Source organism: Anopheles ziemanni, chromosome 3 (assembly GCF_943734765.1).
Source record: "Anopheles ziemanni chromosome 3, idAnoZiCoDA_A2_x.2, whole genome shotgun sequence".
NCBI lineage: Eukaryota > Metazoa > Arthropoda > Insecta > Diptera > Culicidae > Anopheles > Anopheles ziemanni.
In genome coordinates, this window is record NC_080706.1 from 45,451,546 (window position 1) to 45,472,960 (window position 21,415).

The window sequence follows — 21,415 nt, forward strand, 5'->3', positions numbered from 1 at the left end:
AGTGGGGGATGCATCCTGAGGGTTGTACGACCGATCGAAACCGATTTGTGACCGATTCGATCGAATTCTTCGCTGCTGCAAGGCAATGCAACGCTCCGGACTAGGAGCGCTCTTTGCAGTTTCTTGCTTCCGTTTAGGGTGAAAAGCATTCCGCCCCACGGTGATGGGAAAGAAATGAAACCACCGGCACACATTCAGCCATGCTTCCGTATCGGTTGGTGATGATTGCTGAATTTTAAATTTCAATAATACCCCTAAAGCGGATCCGAAGGCTTTGGAGAGTGATTTATCGGTAGTCGTTCAATTATCGTCTGGATTGGAGCAGTAATTATGCTTCCCGACGCGTGAGCGAAACAGCCCACGATCGTTTGCGAACCGAAATGCTACAATGGTAGTGATATTTTGGGACGTTGTTGAATTTATGTTGCAAAAATTGAGGCACATTTCGCCTACATGCAGCAGCAATAATTCAATTTCAATGTTTATGATAGTAACTTCTAAGAAATCTTTCACGTTTTACTATCGCTTGAACACTTCATTCCACCAACTTGCCTTGAGGTTATCTTACCCCTTCAAGGCTAAACAAACTATTTGCTCGAAGTGCCTGAAGTTCCGGAAATAGCAGATAAGATGGAAAGAGTACCGGCAGAGTGAAGTTGGAAGGAAGGATTTTTAGTCAACCTGGCAAATGAAAATATTTCAAACGAAAAATCTACCCCATGTGGTAAACCAGAGCAAACACAATTCGTTCGTTTCGAGCAGTTTTCTCATCGCCTAGCTGCTCCATTCGGGCAGATCGACTGATGGCCACCGTTTCAGTGTGGAGTTGCATGAAGAATCCTTGATGTATCGTTAGCTTTGCTAGGTGAATCGGTCTGCATTTCCGGTAATTGACAGACATCCACCATGGGAACCGTTTTGGCTTCGTTTTTCGCGCTCTGTCTCAAACTCGTGGAGTTTTCCGCCCGGAAAAGCGCGAAGCAGTAAATGAGAAGGGGATAAACAGTTTTCATATGTATGTGTGTGTGTGCGTGTGTTACTTCTTTGACGTTTGACGCGCCCTGGCACGATTTTTACCGTCAGGTAACGATTACGTAACCAGCCATGGTTACGTCGCGGCTTCCCTATATGCCGACGGCCAAACGCATCGCTAAATGTTGTTTTCCACTTACGGAAAATCTTGAACCGTGTCACTGCGGTGTCGAAAAGTTTTCCGCAGAACTATACCCCAGCTCCCCAATTCCTACTACTTTATCGTAGCATTCGGCGAAATCCGTTTCCAATGCCAGGGAACGATTGCGTAGTTCAAAGCTTCGTGGTTTCCGTCGACCATGAATAAATCAAGCTACGAGTCCGAACCACGTCACTCCGTCGTCACCGTCGTCTCAACGTCGTCGATCGATTGTTACGCCTCGACTTTCGCTGCCAAGTTCAGGTGCATTCATATTTTATATATCTTTGCACTAGTTATTCCTAGCGCGATTTTAGCTACCTGCGTGATGTTTACTAGTCAAGCAGTATCGTTTACCTAAAATGGATGGATGATACAGCAGTTATTAAACTATGATAGCACCTAAGACAAATAGTAAACAAATAAGAATTGTAGCAGTAAAAACGGTAGGCATTAGCAAATGGGCTTGAAATAACATAACATCAACATGATAACACCCGTTGTAGTATGGTTTGAAATACAATTTGATTCAAAAACATCCTGATACCTGATTGTTTCGTTAAATTATATGAATATGTTTTTGATACAATACCTAGGAATAATGATCTCTTTCGTGAATTTGAGATTTTTACTAATCAAAGAAAGTGAAATGAATAAATAATGTTGAATTAAAAATTAGTTCTGAAACAATGATACTGTTGGATAACTTCTACCCGCGATAACAGTTTTCCTTTTGCTATTCCCTCTTGGTAAAGACATAACATATTAGAGCAACCCAAATGATGCAAGAGTTTTACGGTTGCTATCCGCATCAACCCTCTTTCTGTTTTGTCTTTGTTTGGCTTCGTCTCTTCGTTTGAAAGGACAACAAATTAATCATGCTTTACGGAACTCCCAGCGTAGCGCGGACAATTGATCGACGTACATTCCATCGGGCGCATAAAAATATCCTTCCCGTTCGATCATTTATTGCGTCCCAAGAGTGCGCCCCACAAAACCCGGGATAAACCCGTACCGTTGCCATCGACTAATCGACGTACCGAGCCGCCCGCCCCTGCCTCACCGCCACCGTTGGCCGGCCGTGCCCGTGTGTTAGTGATGTGGCACATCATCGGTGCCGTATCGCTGCAGGAAATCTGTACGACTTCCCAGCGGAAATAATAATCGCTGCTCGGCAACAACAGCAACATCAATTCTGCTCCGTCCGCTTCCGGCTCGGCACCGCTGCACGGCTGTTTACGGACCTATTCTTGGCGCCTTGGTGGTACAATTCTTCGCTCGCTTACCACTTCCCCCCCTTCTCCATCCTTTCGCTTTCGACTGCTTCCTACCCTTACCTGAGAGGGGGAAAAATTCTCCCACTTCCCGGAAAGGACAGGAAAATCGCGGATAGGAAAATCGTATGGGCCCCGGAACTGGGGAACCAAGGGAAGGGCTGGCAAGAAACGCCACCGGAATGTAATCGGAAAAGCAGCGCGATGGGCAAATCACAACCCAAATGTCCTTCAAGACGGAAAACTACATTCCAATTAGCGGTGACCTAATTTCGTCGGTTTTGCCTGCGCGTCCCTCCAGGATAGGCCCCACACACACACACACGCGTACACATTGAGTCATCCCTTTTGCCTTCCCACCGATTTGCTGTCTCTTTTACAAATGGACTTTCGGAGTGAACTCACTCACACTCACACCGACGCAGCTCAGTTCTCCTCCCTCCCCCCCCCCCCTCCGCCACCCCACCCCCTTCGAAACGGTGTACGGCCGTGTGTTTTCCCCGGGCCGAGGTAGGTAATGGCGACAGGTAGGTGAAAATGGTTGGTCTGAGACTTAAAGACGCCCATTCGTTGGCCCGCAACGGCGAAAGACGCCCGTGGAAGTTTTTAATGGCATTTATTTATTCACCGATGCTTTTGCGGTTTGTGCTTGATTCGGCAGTAACTTGTGCAACTGCGAGACCACAGAGTGAGTGCGGGGATTTTTCACGTTTACTTCAACGATTTTCGTCACGTGCTTGGCGTACTGCTCGAAACCTAAAGTTGGCGTTTGTTTTTATTTGTTAAGCCACATTCGTGCTACTATTTAATTAATGGTTGAAAATCGTACACAAATGCAACATGATTCTTTTCGTAAAAAATACTTAACTGTACCAACATTAGTTTTCGAAAGTTCCCCAGAAAAACTGCTCTGGCTACAGTTTACCAATAACAAATTGCATTAATCATTCAAAAACAATTTTTATGTGCGGCTTCGTAACCTTGAAGTAACCGTCCTCAACCATGATCAAAGAGAATCTTCTTCTTCTTCTTCTTGGCGTAACGACCTCTTAAGTCATGCCTGCCCGTTAAGGGCTTACGAGACTTGTTTCCCTGTTGTACGTGGATAGTCAGTCCTCTCGTACAGGGGAGGGTCCGGTCTCGGTTGAGATTCGAACCCACGTCGTCGAGGTGGTTGAGATCATGGGCCGATTTTCTAACCGGCGCTACCGCTCGGCTGCCGGGGTATTAGCTATACGATAAAACTTAAAATTCTAAATAGACTGTGCTAGAAATCTGTTTTAAATATGTACCATATTTTTCCGTGCATAAAGAACTCTCTTAAAAATTATTCAATGTTGATGAAAAAAAAACACTTTTTCTATTTTCACCTATTTTAACAATTGTAATCCTGTTTTAAAGACCTTCACTGTATGATCGTTGATCTGCTTAGACGTGATCCAAAATGCTTCTATGCCGCAAGATTTCCATTCACTTTGCGTATTCAATCACTTTTAACTTCAAACTGAATTTATACGAAATTCTCTTTGCTTGTTGCTTAAATTGCGTGATTTTGAAGGCGAATACCAAGAATCAGTAAAAAATCAATCAGTTGTCAACAAACCTGTCATACACAAAGTTGTTAAGAAAGTCTCGAAACGTCCAAATGTAAATCGACCGGTAAGCTATAAAGCTAGAATCGAAAAATTACTACCCGTGTATAACGACTCCTTTAATCTGACTTTGGCCTTTGTTGAACTAAAAAGGGGTCGTTATACACGGAAAAATACGGTATTTTGCAACTCACATGCCCACATATCGTTAGTTTGTCTACTTTCGAATATAAAATGTTCATCATTCAAACAGTCGTATCTCGAGCACAGCATAGTTGGCCCGAAAATCGGCGCAGGGTTACTGTTATTTAGCTACAAACACAAGAAAAAGAACTAGTATTTTCCCATTTTCACACCTGATTGATCGGTGAAACCATCTGGTGAGACGGCGGTGAGACGCGGGTCATCGAAAGAGATAGTGAAAATACAAATCATCGGAGTCAGTTCCAGCACTCCGGCCATGCGATGGCCGGGCTGAGGTTTCGCTGTACACCATCATTACAACCTTCCCACCCCCTCCCAGAAACACATACACATACACAAACATCTACACTTGTACAGCTGTAAACCAGCAAGCTGTAGCTATCGGTGGCATATGAGTGCATAAAAATCCAGTCCCACATTCATCAACTTCACCTGGCGTTTCAATCATAAAAGGTGGGGCATTCCCTTGATGAGCTGCCCCAGACCGAGACCAGCCGCATATGGGAGGCCAGCATCGTTCGAACCCCGAGCCCTACCGTAGTACCGATGTGGGCGTCCGGCATATATCCGTGTTTCGCCTGTGATTGCTTGCTCGGTTGGTCCAAACAAACACGTTACGCTCAACGCTCGAAGCACACAGGATACACAAACACACATACATACATACACACACATACAGGACACGAAACGTATACATGCGCACGGCTTGGTATTCACTCCAAACGAGTCGACCCCGTTTTAACTGCATCCGGTCCAGGTGCATTGGAATGCGTATGTAGATGTCGATAATAATTTTCAATCAATAAACGGATAATAATGCATAAACCGTACTACCACTTCCTCCCCGCCAAACCCCCACCACCGCTAGGCTAAGATGTCGAGAATGGGGTCACCATAATGCTGGCATATTTTTTTATTGACCATTTTATTTCGTTTGCACCGTGAGGCGGAATGCAGATGGAGCGGGTTCCGACTGAGGTGCGTTTTTTTTCTTTCCTCTCCGCTGCTCTCCCAGGACGAGCGAACTCACCTGATAGCTATCCCAGTCGCTGACGAAGGCGGCCGTGTTGGAGTTTTCCCGGCGGAAGTCGCTGAAGTCGACCGTCGACCCCGGGGGCACCTTCTGCAGCTTGAGGGCGAGGCCCATCGTAAACACTTCCCCTCCCAGCTCCATCGGGCCGGCGGGCAGCGGGTACGGGTAATAGGGCAAGGGCACTTCCTCTCTCATGCACCACCGCACACCGCGGCAACCTGCAGCAACGACCACGAGGGGCACGGGAAGCGCATCGACCTGTTTGTTTCGGTGGGCGAAGGACTGGACTGGGCCGCTTCACAGCTGGGCACGGAACTTGCGGGCAGGGACTGGCCTGCAAGTGCCACTGATCGACGCCACGGCGAGGGTACGCTGCGATCGATCCGCGAACCGCTCCGGAGCTCCGGACCTTCCGAGGTTCATCTTAAACGCTCACCCTCCGGACAAACACGGTAACACACCGCCCGGGAGGGAGTCCCTCAAAAACCGCTCACACACAGACACACACCTAGCCGAAATTTTTGTTCAACACTCTCCGTTTCGCACATAAGCCGTGATCCACTAAGTTAATTCGTTCTCTTCGCTCGAAGGCTCAATTTCTGCAGCACCAAACGGTCGAGGATCGCGAAAACCTCGAAACTCTTTCCGCGCGCGTAACACACATTGATATAGGGACACGAAACAATCACCAGTACACTGACGAACGAACAGCAAAACTAGCTCGACAACAGATATCGCACGCGTTAGTAACCATTTCAGAACTCAGAAGCACCTCAGAACACCAAACACCGATTGTGAGCCACACGGAGGATTCTGCTCGTGGATAACCAGGCTGGAGTTCTTCAAATATGTGTCCTCGTGGGAAGGAACGGAAAATAGCAGCCTAAAAGAACTATACACATACACACACATACAGACACGCATACACTTAACACCGAATGCTTGTGGGGGCGATTCTGCAGCAAAAAAGGGTCCGCGCCAGTTGCATGAGCTCGGTTCGGTTCCTCGCGATGGCACGGTTTGGCCTAGTTTTGACCTATTTTCTGCGGCATGCCAGCCTGCAGCCATCGGAGGCTGGCAGGAGGATGTGCGATGTGTGTTTGTGTCCCACCTACCACCGAGCCTCGGTAACTCTTAGGTGTTGGTTGTTTCGGAGACGTCGGTTCCAATCTTCCAGAACTCCACGGACAACGTCTGTAATTCCGGTTCCGCAACACCTGCTGCTGAGGGTGCAGCTGGTTCTTCCGTTCTTCTGCCGTTGCTTCGGTGAGCGATGTGACGATGGCAAGGGACTGGACGTAACTGACCAGCACGTCCGGTGGAACGCACCGACTAACCTGTGACCACACAAACAAACTCCAAAGCGCGCAGTGGCCTGGGCCCAAGGGGAGCGGGGGCAAGCAATGCACACGGGATAGTCGTCAGCTGAGACACCAGTGCACCAGTGTGCCACCACAGTGGGAGTGGCGAGGTCCAGCACCACCAGCACCGATCCGATCTCTCTGACTCGCAACAAACGACAACGACGACGATACGGTCACCCTCGCAGCCGTAGTCTTAGTGAGGACCCCGTCGTCGTCGACGTCTAGGCTGCACGCCCGTCCCGGAATAAAAGCCCGCGCCTGCCTTCTCCACGCCTCGTTGGGTTTGGGGGCTCACAACGCGCCTCGTCCCTCGCCTGTCCCCACAAAAGATCACGACGAAACGGACCCGATCCGGACCCGATCCTGATTCCGATCCCGATTGGGCTTTCGGGATTTTTTGGGGGAGCCTCGAGCCTTTTTTGGTGAAGCGGGGATCCTGAGGCCTCCAGCGGCACTCCAGGGCTCTCGGTACCAGCGCCTCCCCGCCGGCGGCAGCCTTTTCCTCGTAGCGCCGTACGGTGTTGCACCTCTTCTGTCCGCGTTGCACTTGCACAACCGTGCCTATGCACCCGATCGGCTTGATGAACCCCCGACGAACGTATTGCCGTGCTGCTCTGCCGCTAGTTCCGGCGCGCTTTCCGATGCTCACTGGTGTGTCCTTCTTGGGCGATGTTGCTGTTGCTTCTGCCGCTGCCTTTGCCCGACCGTAGCCCGCCACGGCCCAAACTGGTGACGGCGGTGCACTCGGAAGCCCCTCGGCTTTCCCCGATTCACCCGAAGCGCCCGTGCAGTACACGCCGAGCCCGAAGAACCACGCGGAAAAGCATCAACCGCTCGCAGCTGTTGACGATGGCAAGGCGGGAAAGGATGGTTGGAATGTTTCCCTTTCTCCTGTGCATTCTATTTTTTTTTGTTTTCGTTACGGACGATGTTTGGTCCAACCATCCAACAACAGAACATCCCCTCGGCCCCGGAAAGGGCCAGTTCCCGCCGAACCTCCCCGCTTTCCGTCCAACAGCCCTGCCTCCCCGGTGCTGGGGCGAAGAGTTCAAAAACCTACAACTGCGTGCGCAATTTTCGAATTTCGAACTTCCGTCCGGTTCCCTTTTGTGTCCTGCTCTAGTGCTCCGTTCGGGATTACGACCGTTTCCGTCGCCCGTTTCCCGCGTGCCGTGTCTCTTTCGTTCGCTCTTTCCTTGTTTTTCACACGTGTGCAGCGCCGAAGCAACTGCTCCATAAATCTCCTGCACGTGGAAAAACGGGTTCGTCCGATATTTTTTCTCGCTTCCTCCCATGTCTCTTGCTCTCTCTCTCTCTCTCTCTCTCTCTCTCTCTCTCTCTCTTTCTCTCTTTCTCTCTTTCTCTCTTTTGTGCACCTGCAAACTCCTTGCTTCGTTCATCCTGGCTTCGTGCTTGCTTCACCAGCCGAGCCCGAAAAGGCTCCCATATCTCAGGAATGGATGTGCTCCAGATACCGAGGTTTATACTCCCGCATCCAACACCCCCCTCATTCCAGCCGTCCACAAAGGCTAAACGTGCCCCATCGACTACCGGGACAAGCTCCCGGTCGACCACTTCACCGAAGCACATGCTGGGCAACGCTCGGCGGAATCCTCTCTACCTGTTCGAAAGCGAATGGATTTGGTTTCCCCATTGCATCCTGCTCTGTGTTCGCTATGGGAAGGCTCTTCTAGCTCTATCTCCCTCTCATGGAAAGAACACACACAGAAGGTTCATGCACCTTTTTCCCTTTCCCGTGAAGGGCTTGAGTTGAAAGGGGAATAGCGGGCCCGAGCGGAGAGGTGCGAGAAGTAACGGCGGGGTGCACGTGAAAAACGCGACCAGAAATTAGGTGAAGGTGAAAACATGCCACTGAAGCCTGCTCGGTCTGTAACTCAAACGACATCCGCGAACGATGCCGCAGTCCCTCACCCCCTGGCCTTTGCCCACACCCTCTCGCACCCCGAAAGCTCCTTTGCAAGAAGGATGATTTGGGCGCGGGGGAGGGGGAGGGGGGGAATTCAATTCCCCATTTCGTCCTTGAAATGATCAGGCGAAATGTTTTCAAATGTGCATTTCTTGAGCCAGGAAAAAAGCAGTTGTTGGATAAATCGTGCAGGTTCGTGCTTAAGATACGTCGCTTTAGGAGCACGGAACATTTTACAACACAAGGTAGAGTTGAAATGGAAAAGTGATGAACAATTTTCGAATTAATAAATATGCTCTTTAAACGGCGACATTTTAAAATATCCCTAGATTTCTCATATCTTCATCTCTTCTGAGGGTAGTATTTACACTTTTATTGGATTCGTATTTAAAATATTCAAAGACATCTAACAACTTTAACAAAAGCATTGAAAATGTAATATGTATTATATTTTTTCCTCGTCGTATATAAACAGGTTTAAAGAACAAAACCAAACAAATGAAAATAGGAATAACTAATTCAGATGCTAGGTTTAATCAAAATTTGTTTTATATTCTATTATCTACATTTACATATTTATAGAGCACACACTACTTTTGTTTATTTTTCCATCAATTTAAGACACAAAACATTAAATACTACTCCCACAAAACATTGAATCATTAATGTAATGTTTCAAATACTTTTCCACAATGCATATTTCTACACCCCGTGTAAAAACTTTTACAAACAATTTTTATGTTTATGTATTTTTAACACTGCTGGTTAAACGTTGCTTGCTTTTGAGGATCAAGTAGGTAAATACGAAACATATGGATATTGATTACCTTTCTCCTCCTGGTTGAGGAAATACAGCACAATTTTTATTAATAGTGGCCAACACGGGAATCGATGGGGGAAGCCTTTAAATTTCAAGGTTTCACGTTCATTAGAAAAATCCCCGCTGTAATCCAGTGGAAAAAAGAGAAAGCGTCAGGTCATAAAGTTCAGCTCTTCTACCAGTTCCCTATTCCATTTCCAAAGAACCTTCCACCCCCAACACTAGCTAGGTCGTTCCACTTCAGATTAAGGGAAACTCAAGATCATACACAGAGAAAAAATTTGTTTGAGACGTTGGTAGGAAGGAGCTCGTGCTCGAAGCTGCTCCAATCAATATGCCTATCGAAACGACCGTCGAGGGGGTTCATACTCCAGAAAGCGCGGGAATTCACTTCGACCGTTACAATGTGCTCAAGATGAAGTCGTTCAAAGGCGACGTCTCGCCGTTTCGAAACACCGAACGGATTTTCGAACACCCGAACTCAAAACTCAGTTCGGATCCTTTCGGAGAAGACTGTGGTTCGGCAAGGGGAAAATTCCCTAACAGTTCGCGAAACGTCGGAAAAAGCCCTTCTCCACCTTCTCCGTCTCCCCTGAGCTGGTGCATTCCGGTTCCGACCTCCCGTCCGCTCACTCCGCGAACGATGGTTCGCTTTTGTTTGGTAGGTCACGAGACACATTGCACGCTCGCCCGAGACTTCGGCTACACACGGATGCACTTTTGGCCTACATATACCAATGCAAAAAGGAGCACGACAAGCGCGACCAGTCGTCTGGCAAAACATTGGAGAAGCTTGGTAGAGTGCGAGCGAGAGAGCGGAGGAAAACGTGAAAATCGTTGCCGAGAGAGCAAGTGATGGAAAGAAGGAAATGCTTCGACAGTCCGATCGTGGACCGAGTGGCGAGGAAAAGTGTATGTTGTGTGGGAGTGGTAGGGCGGTGGGGAGCGGTTGGAAGTTTTCGAAGAACCCAGGTGGGCCTTATTCCCTCCCCCCTCTTCCCGGAGGGACTATGTTGTGGACCTAGCGCCATCCATTGGCATCATTGGGAAAGAGGAGACGCCTGGTGCCCGGTGCCCAGTGTGTGTGTGTGTGTGGGTGGTGCGGATGTCGAAGAGAGAATTACATAGGTAGAAAAGAACAACAACAACGATGACGGCGATGGTGAACCTTTTGAGGTTGGTCCTGGAACGGTCCCAGACAGGAAATAAAGCACCACTGTTTACATATTTTATGGCATCATTCGGTGGAAAAACTCCGACTCGTACGTACGGGTTACTACCGCTGGGTACTCGGCGCTGCGTGATAATGGGGTGGTACGTTTTTCCACTTCGGTTAACGTTCTTCCTGGTTTGTGTGTGTATGGTGTGTTTTTTTCGAAACTTTTTCACCCTTTTCACGTTCGCTCCGTAATCCTCGCGCATGTAGAGGAAACTGTTGCAAAATAAACTAAACAAAAATAAGTTTAATGATAACAATCTGATAAAGGATCGCTAATAATCCTTTGGTTTCCTTTCTGCATTGAAAATAAATAATAAGATTACAATAACAAGAGATAAACACACTTTTTTCAACCAAGAAAAATCAGACCGACGTGACATAAATATACAGTTCTCAAGACATTATGTGTATGTGTACGTTTATGTAATAAACACGTTCCGTGTTATTTGAAGTTTTAAGACTTTCCGTAAATTTCAATTGCAGAAATTCTACATTATCACTATTTGCAATCAATAGCTCAATTCTACAGTACAAAATTTATGGGAAATTATCAACAAAAGGACCATTTTGAGATAACAAAAAATAAAATACATGGAATCAAACTGAAGTTCAAATAAAAATATGAGGCCGCAACTACTTCAGAAAGGTCTTGTAAGATTCAATAATAATAGTAGCGCTCTTGTCAGTGTTTTGCTAAGTTGTTTTTGGTTCATGGCGTATGTTTGATGATGATCGATGTTATCTCATTCACGGTTGTTTTATAAAAAAATTCAAAATTATGATAATCATTTTTTTTTTAGAAATTATGTCGGTAGAATGATCTATTCAAGGATTCTATTAGGATGGTTTTATGATCTTAATTCTGTTTCTTATTCTGTTTACTTCAAGCGATTCTTGAACCATCATCCAGCGCGTAAGCTTCATTCCTTTCAAACTCAAACATTTAGGTGGGAGGACAAGGGCGGATACATTTTACTACCTATACACCCACCCACCCCTCGGCGGACCCAACGAAGGTACAATTCCCAATCTCTTCAACGGATTTGGATATGGGTTTTTTTTCGTCCATCTTGTGCTAAGCAAAAGGTGAATTCAAAAGTCCGTTCCGAGGCTATGTTGTCCGTTTGGAAAGCACAAACGGGACAAAACCCTAGGAATGCCAACCATCAACCGAAGGGTATATGCCAGAAGTTTTCAACAAACCCTAACCCTTTGACCTAACAAGGAACCTGCCCTAGAGCGCAAGTCGATGTACAGTCAGCACTTTGTATCCCAGATGTTGTCGTTGCTGATGTTTGCTGCACCTTGCGGTCCTCGCAATGGCACCATATTATATCGTCCATAGCGAAACGGGTGGTTTGTTTGGGCGCGATTGTTTACTTGACCTGACTTTTCGTACACCTTTTCCAGTCCAGCTGTGCTACAACGTCAAACCCCTCGGCTCTGCGTTCCTTCATTCCTTCATTTTACATCCCTGAATGGTATCATTATCAAGTGTGTGGAAACTTTTTCATCGCGCGAAGAAAAGTTTCCAATGGGGAAAAAATATTCCCACGCGAAGTGTATGCCTAAAGCCATCAACAGAAGGTCATGGTGCGGTCAACAACAGCAACAAAAACAACTAGGTGCATAAAACTTTGAGTGTTTGCCCATTTTAGTTTCCTTGGGATTACGTTTCTGTGCCACACTTCCATCGAGGATATTATAGGGAGCCTTTTTTTCGTTCTTTAGCAGAACATGATAAACAAAAAAACGAAAACTCCCATGAGACATTCCTAATGCTCACCGAAGTGTCGGTCCCGAACTGGAACTGGCTGGCCCTATGGCTTATCATCTTATCTCAACCTCTACGGGTGGTGGCTAGGATTTTCTTATCGGATCAAAGCCGCTCAGAAGAATCGAACGGCAACTTACCCTTCAGCCAATGCAGGTGAATCCGAACGAAAAAATCGATAAGCCCTACCCGTGCCAACCTACCACACCTTGGGCAACCGGCCAAAGGGCATCCGATAATGGGCACACTTCTGACTTGGCGTACCGACAGCAGCCCGCGAGGGCAAACGGCGCTCAGTGCGAGAGGGGATAAGATATGAATGGGAGTAAAGGCGTTCAACCGTGCAAGCAATATATCCGATTGCCCAGCCTCGCTCTCAGCCTCAGCATAGCAAGGACGGAGGGCATCTTCCGGATATATTTTTGGAAACTTATTTTTAGACTCCTTATATTGTTCCGGCGTCGCAGAAAGGATGATTGCCAACGATTCCGGATACAGTATTTATAACCTCGACCGATCAAATACATTATTCATCAGTTCTGGGCAAACATGAATGACAAATTAGATCGGAGTCCTTACGGTTACGTTGAGAAGAGCTGAAACGTTGAGCGACTTTACATTGATAGCTCAGATTACCGGAAAATACCAAGCTGACGAAAACAACGGAAAATTTAAAGGAATTGGTTAGTTGCTTTATGAGCGTGCGGTGCCATAAATGAAAACACTTTTGAACATATTGCACTTCTCGGTTGTTTTATAGCATAAATTTAAAATAAGGCATTTGTATGATTAATCCTCATTAAAGATTTCCTCCAAGTCGTCTTTGATAAAACATATTTGGTTAGACTGAAAACAGTTTACGTTTTTCTCAACTACAATCAGTGGCGGATTTACACTCTTGGGGGCCCTAAGCGGTAAAATGAATGGGGCCCCCGCACTACCGTAAAAAGTAACAGATGTTCGTCTTGTTTATATGCTTTTCAATAAAATCAATGTTAGATATTATTTTATCATCAAAAAGTTTTCTGGCTGACTCCTCGAAGTTCTATCTATATGTTGTATAACAAGTCTTATGCAATAAAGAATTTTTATTAAAAATGGTATGCAGAACAAACGCATTGCTTACATTGAAATTGTTTAAGTTTTTCATTCGCATTATTTTATTCTTATGCTTGATATATTCCAAAATTTTGTTGTTTTGATGCAAATACATGCTTGTTTACAATTAATAAACTATAAAAATTTTATCTTCTGTTACTCTTCAACTCTGATTATATACCGGACCAAACTGTCTTTATTTTATTATGGTTCTTAGCATTAACTTTTATAGGATACAGTAAAATGCACTATTGACCAGTTACCATTTATTACTTGTCGATCATAAGAGCAAATTAATGAATTCTATCGATTATTTGTTTAAGTATAAATTTTACAAACTTGGCCGCTGAAGGTTCGGGGCCCCTTGCAAGCTCGGGGCTCCCCCGGCCGCTAAATTCTCCCTCCGTTAAATCCGCCACTGACTACAATGAATAGGAATGTGTAATGTGTGTGTCTTGATTTGAAATTGTTCTAAGAGATAATTTTTGGGCATTGCTGAATGTAATGTTTTATTTTTGTATGATTGATTTTTAATACAATAATCTTACAAAGAATAAGATATTCTACTCCTATTCAAATAAGAAGAAAATTAAAAATAAATAATTTTACTTTTGAATAATATACAACTGAATTAGTTGTATCAATTCATCTTCATGCACAGGTTTGCCTAATGAATTACGAGCCTAATGAAATAATGATTCCAAACATACGTGTATAAATTATAGAGCTTCCTTGCTATATTTAACTACTCGTAGTATTTGGCTTTGGTACATATATTAAATTTGCTACAAATCATAGAGATTATTTTAAAAAGAGGTTTATAAACTCAATCGTATTATGACTATTGTTTTGAACACGTTTCTGTTTTGGTTTGAGTGTAGCATACCGAATCAAGAAAACGCATTGCTCAACGCATAAGCGTACTCGTGTTCCTATCTACAATAATTCCGAGCAAAGTCCACCGTACATGATTAGTTTGACGGCGATTGTAAACTCTTGATCTTGATGCACCAAAATGAGGATTTTTTTATTTCTTCTCCTTTTTATTTTCCAATGGATATTATCTAGCAACTGGATTAGATAGTATCGCACAGCGTCACTTGATACAAGCGATAAGGTTGGCCGGAACCATAAATCTACAAATCGCGTAAATCCTTCGGGGCCATATAACCAGTTGAAACGCTAAAAACGTGCGTCCGGTTAGTGTCTTTGACGAACCTTTCCACTGAAAGTAGTTTTGTCTCTTTCCCACTCACAAAGTTTTCTAAAACACTAGAAAAAATGGAAAAATCTTCCTTTGAACAATGATGTCCGTCTTGAAAGAGACCTTTTATTTAAAGAATTACATCTCCAAATCAGGTCAACAACCATAAAGTTATTATTCATTTGCAGCTTGAGTTATTTTAAGTTCTGCATCTCCATGTCATTTCATCCACAATTATCCTTTTTTTGTACAAAGTTGTACAAATTGGCAATTTCTGTCGTTATTTCAAATCGTGACCAAGGTGTTTGAAGTTTGTTCAATTAACCTTGATCAATGGTGATTGTTTGGACCGTACAGGCAACACTGCTGTCAGTGTCTTTAGAGCCGCCCGGCGTGCAGCTATAAAAACGCAATGCGACGCCGGTCTAGCGTGCAGTTTGCTAAAATCCGGTAAACCGAGTGGTTGTGTATCGCATTCTCGTCCCTTTGAACACCCGTACATACCTCTAAGATCGCAATGGCCGTTTTCGAAGGAAAGAAGTACAAGATGGAGAAGTCGGAGGGATTCGATGACTACATGAAGGCACTCGGTAAGTTTGTGGTGTGATAGAAAATTAGCAGCCGGCTGAATAAAAACATTCAGGATAACAATAGTGAAGAAAGGAAGCTGGAACTGTGCAGTTAAGATGCTAATTATTGTGAGAAGGAAAACTATTTCCCATAGTTGAAAAATGTGTGTAACATTTTTTACTTACGATTACCGCAAATCAGTAATGAGGACAATTTATCTGGTGCCTCCTACGTGCGGCTGTGAAACGAGATTGAAACCATCGCACCATGTTCACTGTACCATTTTTTCACTCCATCGTAGCAACCACGCGTCAGGCAGGGAGCCTCGTCCAATCGTACGATACACGCGTTTGCGCTGAAAACTGATGCCGGCTTGGATGATGTGTTCGAGAGGAAGAAGAAAATGTGCTGAACATATCCGTCTGTAACATTCTCTTTCCCTGCTCCTTTGTATACTTTTGCGAACGTTAAACAGAGCTGCAATTCCTGGAATTTGTGCCTCCGATAAATTCCTCTGATGCGGCATGCCATACCTCTCAGCAGGTTATATTTTTAAACGCTGTTAGGCAGACTATCTAAACAATCCAGTTTTGCGGCGCGGTATCTCACTTCCACCGCTCCACTCCTTCACTGCACCGCGCAGGTGCACCAGTTTGAAGACGCGGCATCTCGCCGGAAACGAAGACATCACTACTGTTGCATTTCTATAAACACACACGTTTTTCGCGGGGCCACGTACACCATCTTCGTTCCGATGGCGTTGAGACTGCCTTCGGCAAGCATTACAAGTGCTTCCCATTATCAACATACGCCCAACTCCTAGGCGGCAAATGATACAATATTTCAGGTCAATACCCTGTCCCTCCGGCAAACAACAATACAGTGTTACACTCGTGTCGTTGACATGCTGGCCGGCCAGGGGTGTGACATGCCTCTTCGTTTCTTCATGACATACTTTTTTACGCCGGACATGTGCGTGCTAAAACCAACTACAACCAGGGGTCCATGGGTGGCCAGCTTCATTCTTGCTGCGAAATATTTAAAGATATTATCATCTTCCCAGTTTTTTTGATCATTCAAATTTTTTACCTCACAAACTTCACTTCTGCGCTGTGTTGCTTGCGCTTTTCTCCTGACTCAACTAACTATAAATATTGCTTAACAAACGCCGTCGAAAACGGTAAACGTTGTAAGTAGTATTTTTTACTTCGGTGATAACATGGGGGTATGGAGTGCTGTGTTTGTCGCTATGCTTATGTTACTCGTGTATCGAGTAAGGAGTACAAACACGACATATTTTTTTCGTGTTACGAAATGAAACCGCTTTTACTGGTAACAAACTAAAAAGGCAAACTATGAACTACCAAACTACCCAGGCAGCACCTAGGTCTATGAAAATGGGCGATCTTGATTTTTAACCATCATTAAATTTAAACAAATCCGTATGTGATTCCACCTCATGTTTCCTCAAATTGCAAATTTTAGCGAACCACATTCCGTTGATTGGGTTAACAAGAGCTGATAATTGCTGAACCAAAACTTCCCTAAAGGAAAAAGAAGGAAGCACATTCTAACGGAATTATGTCTCCAGTTAAAAGTCATTTAAATACCAGACAGGCACATCCGGAGACGCTGAAAGTGTGTGAATAAGTAAATGCCGTGTTTACGCAAGTACCCGGACATGATCGACGGAGCTAAGTGGACTTCTTTTCTACCCGCATTTGTCCGCTCAGTGGGAAAAGACCAAGACCGAACGTCAAAGCCATTGTCAATTAATTAATATCAATCCAACAACTTAACCGGCCACTATTTGTGTGGTTTCTTTGGTGCATTCCGGTCATCATCATCTGATCATCGAACTGCTACTGGTCTGGCGTGACCATCGGCTTCGCTTGAAGTGCGTCCAGCACTGCCCGGGTGGTAACATTTTCCCATGCTACCGAAGTTGACACTTATCAAACGTCGTCTCCTTTTTCAATTCGATGTGGTAATAGCGCGGGCCGTTGAAAAAGGGAGAGTGAAATCACAGTGCACGATACATATTGACCGGGTTGGGCAAGAAGAAAAGGGTGGTCCGGACACCGGGGAGGAGGTTGAGCAGGTTCAATTGGTTAAAGAAGAGAGGGCAGCATAATTGAATCAAGAATCCATTATATTATCTCATTTACACACGGGCCACATCTTCGCTTTGTGTTATGTGTCCGTCGTTGGTTCGGTACCATTATAAGCGACCTCTCGGGAAGGACCAACTGACCAACCACTCGGTGGATGGTAATACTCATCGTCGTAAGCAGCAGAGAAAATGGAACTCTTAAGGCGACTGATTATGAAAGCCAGACAGAAGATAACAGGATAACAGAATATCATCGTTAGTCTCGGTTAGCATATCCGTAGTATCAGCTAGCCGTAAAACTCATTTAATCCTCCCTTTTGCACTGCGACCATTTTGTGTGTGACCCATTCGCTCAAGTATTTTATTTTACCGTACTATACAAGCGTAATTGCGCTTAACGCATCTGTCAGACCCTTTAATGTAAGCTGTTCACTCGGACGAATTGTAAAAAAAACTAATACCACCACCAACCTACCTGTAGGTTAGGCCAGATAGATCGTTAGCGATGGGGAAGCATTCGACCTAGCCCCTCGACACGTCGGGAACGCCGTAAGTACGCAATTCGTTGCATAATTATATCAAGGTTTACGCGTCGTTTCAAATTACCGAAACCATTGAGCAGGAATGGGAGGGAAACTGACAACGATTAAATTAACGTGAAAAAAAACGTCGGCTTGAAGAAGAAGCCAAAGGGTTACCCGTAGGGGACAGTAGGAGAATGGTTTGCTAATCGATAAATATTATTAATGTATGTAAAAGAGTGAGTCTCGAATTGAAGAACACACTGGAGAGACATGATATAGATAAGGATTTCCTGAGGGGTTCGATTTAAAATATAAAACCTCAACATTTGAATGATAGTTTAAGTTGGAATTTAAAATTTAAACCTTCCTCACACATGGTACTACAAAATGCTTTCCTTCACATTGGGGTGGTAAACGACGACATCAATGTCCGTTTGTGCCCGTAGGAGGATTTATTTGGGCGTGAGCTGATAAACGATAAGACACACCAAGCAAGGGAACAAATCGAGCTACAGTACGGGGTTGGTATTTAGATATTTTCTGTCAACATCATGCCCCCTTCTGTTAGTTGTTATTTGTGAGTTGAACATTAATTACAAATATAAATAACGATAAGCCACCATATATATCGCGCGGAGATTGCAGTCAGAAGCATTAATCGTGGTTAGTGTGTATGTTTGTGTGTCAAATATTCTATTAATATCATACTGATAAACCATCCACATGTGAACGGCTACTAGCACCTTCAGCCTGGTTTAGGCCCCACAAGGAGATTATTGTCGGAAGAAAACGCAATCTTGGGATTTGAGCGATTATAAAGTCCCCACCCAAATGTACAACGTCCAGAGTAATCAGAAACGGACCTTTGAACATTCTTCTGCCCTCCCAGGGGTAGGGTACCGATGCTTATCGCTGCAGAAACCATCCGACCGATTGATAATCAACCAGGAAAAAACACTCCTAATCTACCCGATTATTCCTTCTGCCGCCCCCTTACTTGCAACGTAATGCTATTGATCTGGATGCAGTACGGATGTGCCGGGGGAGGATCTCGTAAGGTGCAGCACAACAAAACGTTATCAGTGGTCTGATAAGAAAACACGGTCATAAGATCGGAATCGTTACCTCATGGGCGTTGTTGTGTAACAGTTACGCCGTTAACTGTTAACACTCCGGCTGCTTTAAATGTGTAAAGTATTTTTACAAACTCAACCGCATCTCAATTGTTATTTGCTTTTTAATACATTCGTTGAGTTTCCGTACGCCTATTTTGGTTGGTGGGTTGACTTATGCGTTGTTTCCATTTGTGACCATTTGGTAAAGAAACGAGGGATGCATATTAACTATGAAGTGGACAAATTTTACTTCCTCACCTGTTTCATTTTGTGCGTAGGAGAGAAAGAGATACAATTCAGTATTTTTTATGCTTTACAATACGAAATTGCCCTTTCGACATAATGGTTATAAGTTTTTTTTAGAATATACATTATTTTTGCGTTTTGTCAGATGATTTTACAATATTCATAATTTGCATTCAGAACTAGCACTACAGTAAAGCGGCACGCAGGCGATCACTGACGATCGTTTAACTTAAACATTTGATTACCAATAAGGCACTTACTTAATATGCACTAAATGACTAACCCTGAGAAGAGAGGAGTTTCGTAAAAAGATAAATCCACATTAAGAGCTTATTCCAAGAGAACTGAAATGTATTATGCATTATGCATTATGATCGTAAGAGGACTGGTTTAGTTCTGCAAAAGGTGGCACCTTTTCATGCGCGTTGTAAGTAGATGCAGTTTAGTAAGTACATAGTTCTTTACGCGCAAAACCCGACAGCTAGTACTGACAGTGAGCTGACTCTAAGCTAGAAACCACTTCCGCTGTCCGACGGTCAATCGTGTTGCCGCGCATTAAATTGTCCTCTAGCAGTGTTGCACGCGATCGACGGGGTTACGCCCAGGGGTTTGTAATTTTATCATTGGCAGGCAACGATTTTGTTCTGGACTTCGACTCCTGCACCAACGGTGAAGTAACTAGGCAAGTCCACTTGCTGCTACCCCCGGCTACTCGAATTAGTTGCGCACTAGCCAACACGCGACCCGGAACCAACGTGGTGGTGGACCGGAAAGATTAGCTGTGTTCAGCTGTTGATAACAGTGGGAGGAAAGTTTGATCTTTATGCTGCTTCAAAGGTCAAATCGATGCTAGGTTTGGAGCTCCACTCGAATAACTTGTTTGCTTTCATGAATCACGGGAAAGCATATTAGTCACACGAGAATTGCAATGAACGTAATGATGACTGAACGATGGCATTTATTGTTCTATTCTATACAACATGAGGCACCCCTAAGTCGTACATCAGTAAATCGTAATTACCCGATAAAGACCGCACACATCCAACCGCATCCGACCGATTCAAAGTTGTTCCTTACCTTTGGCTGAACAGATAAGCGTTCAGGGAATATTCCGTTACCTCTTACTGTGTGAGTGAGTGTATCACAACGTTGTTGTTTATTTACATTAACTTTCCGATAAGTATTGCACAATCTTAATGAGCCTTTTCTTTTTCCCATCCCATTACTTACCAGGTGTCGGCATTGTGCTGCGCAAGCTTGGCAACAGCATCTCGCCGACGGTGGAGCTGGTGAAGAACGGCGACGAGTACACGTTCAACACGCTGTCCACCTTCAAGAACACCACCATCAAGTTCAAGCTCGGCGAGGAGTTCGACGAGGAAACCGTCGATGGCCGCATGGTCAAGTCGGTGTGCACCCTCGAGGGCAACAAGCTGATCCACGAGCAGAAGGGCGAGAAGCCGACCACCATCGTGCGCGAATTCACCGCTACCGATCTGACTGCCACCATGACCGCCGGAAACGCCAAGTGCGTCCGATACTACAAGGCCATCTAAGCCCGAACGGCGGCGTACCGCACCCAAGCAGTGAGAGGGATCGATCATCCAGGACACCGACCGCTTTACCATCGGGACGAAACATTTCCAGCATCATTTGCATTTACATACAGTTGACGGAGAAGGAGGAGGAGCGCGCTTAGTCTTTTTGAATGAGCGTGTTTTAGAAAACTACAAAAAGTCATGTGAAACACACGTCACATCACTGCGACCAACCCCCCGGGGGGGCGGGGGTCATACAGAAAACAACAGAGGAAGATATCACGGTTCGTCCGTGTGCTGTAATACATCACCTAGGTCGTTCGAATTAACCAATATGTAGCGAGAAGCATACGTGTGTAGGGTATGCGCAAACATAACAATAACGATAATATTATGTTTTCGGTTGTTTACTATGATTTAAAATCATAATCAGTTTTGTTTTGTTGCTAAAAACGAAAGACTAAAAATAAAGAAAGACCAAGCGTTAACGATTTATTATAAAATTATATGTTGTCTTTTCTTTGGTTATTTTGCTTCTTCTGTGCTATCATTCTCCTTTGTTACATTGTTCAATACTTAAGTCGTAGATTTTGTTTTACATACATTGTTTTTCGATAGCTTTCGTTTAT

The 21,415-nt window shown here is 44.7% G+C and overlaps 2 protein-coding genes across 2 annotated transcripts in view; one reads left to right on the forward strand and one right to left on the reverse strand.

Annotated features, from left to right (window-relative positions):
- The window catches only part of LOC131287058 (neuropeptide SIFamide receptor-like), a 104,916-nt gene extending 99,504 nt beyond the window's left edge, over positions 1-5,412 (reverse strand). The window contains exon 1 of the mRNA XM_058316073.1: positions 5,272-5,412. Within this exon, the coding sequence (XP_058172056.1) occupies positions 5,272-5,388 (117 nt within the window). The 5' untranslated portion in view covers positions 5,389-5,412. The remainder of the gene's footprint in view (positions 1-5,271) is intronic.
- A 9,709-nt stretch (positions 5,413-15,121) lies between these two features.
- LOC131289587 (probable fatty acid-binding protein) lies at positions 15,122-20,914 on the forward strand. The gene is made up of 2 exons (XM_058318874.1): positions 15,122-15,270; positions 20,482-20,914. Exons 1-2 carry the CDS (start codon positions 15,198-15,200, stop codon positions 20,802-20,804), a joined length of 396 nt encoding a protein of 131 aa, XP_058174857.1. The 5' UTR covers positions 15,122-15,197; the 3' UTR covers positions 20,805-20,914.
- The last annotated feature ends 501 nt before the right edge of the window (positions 20,915-21,415 follow it).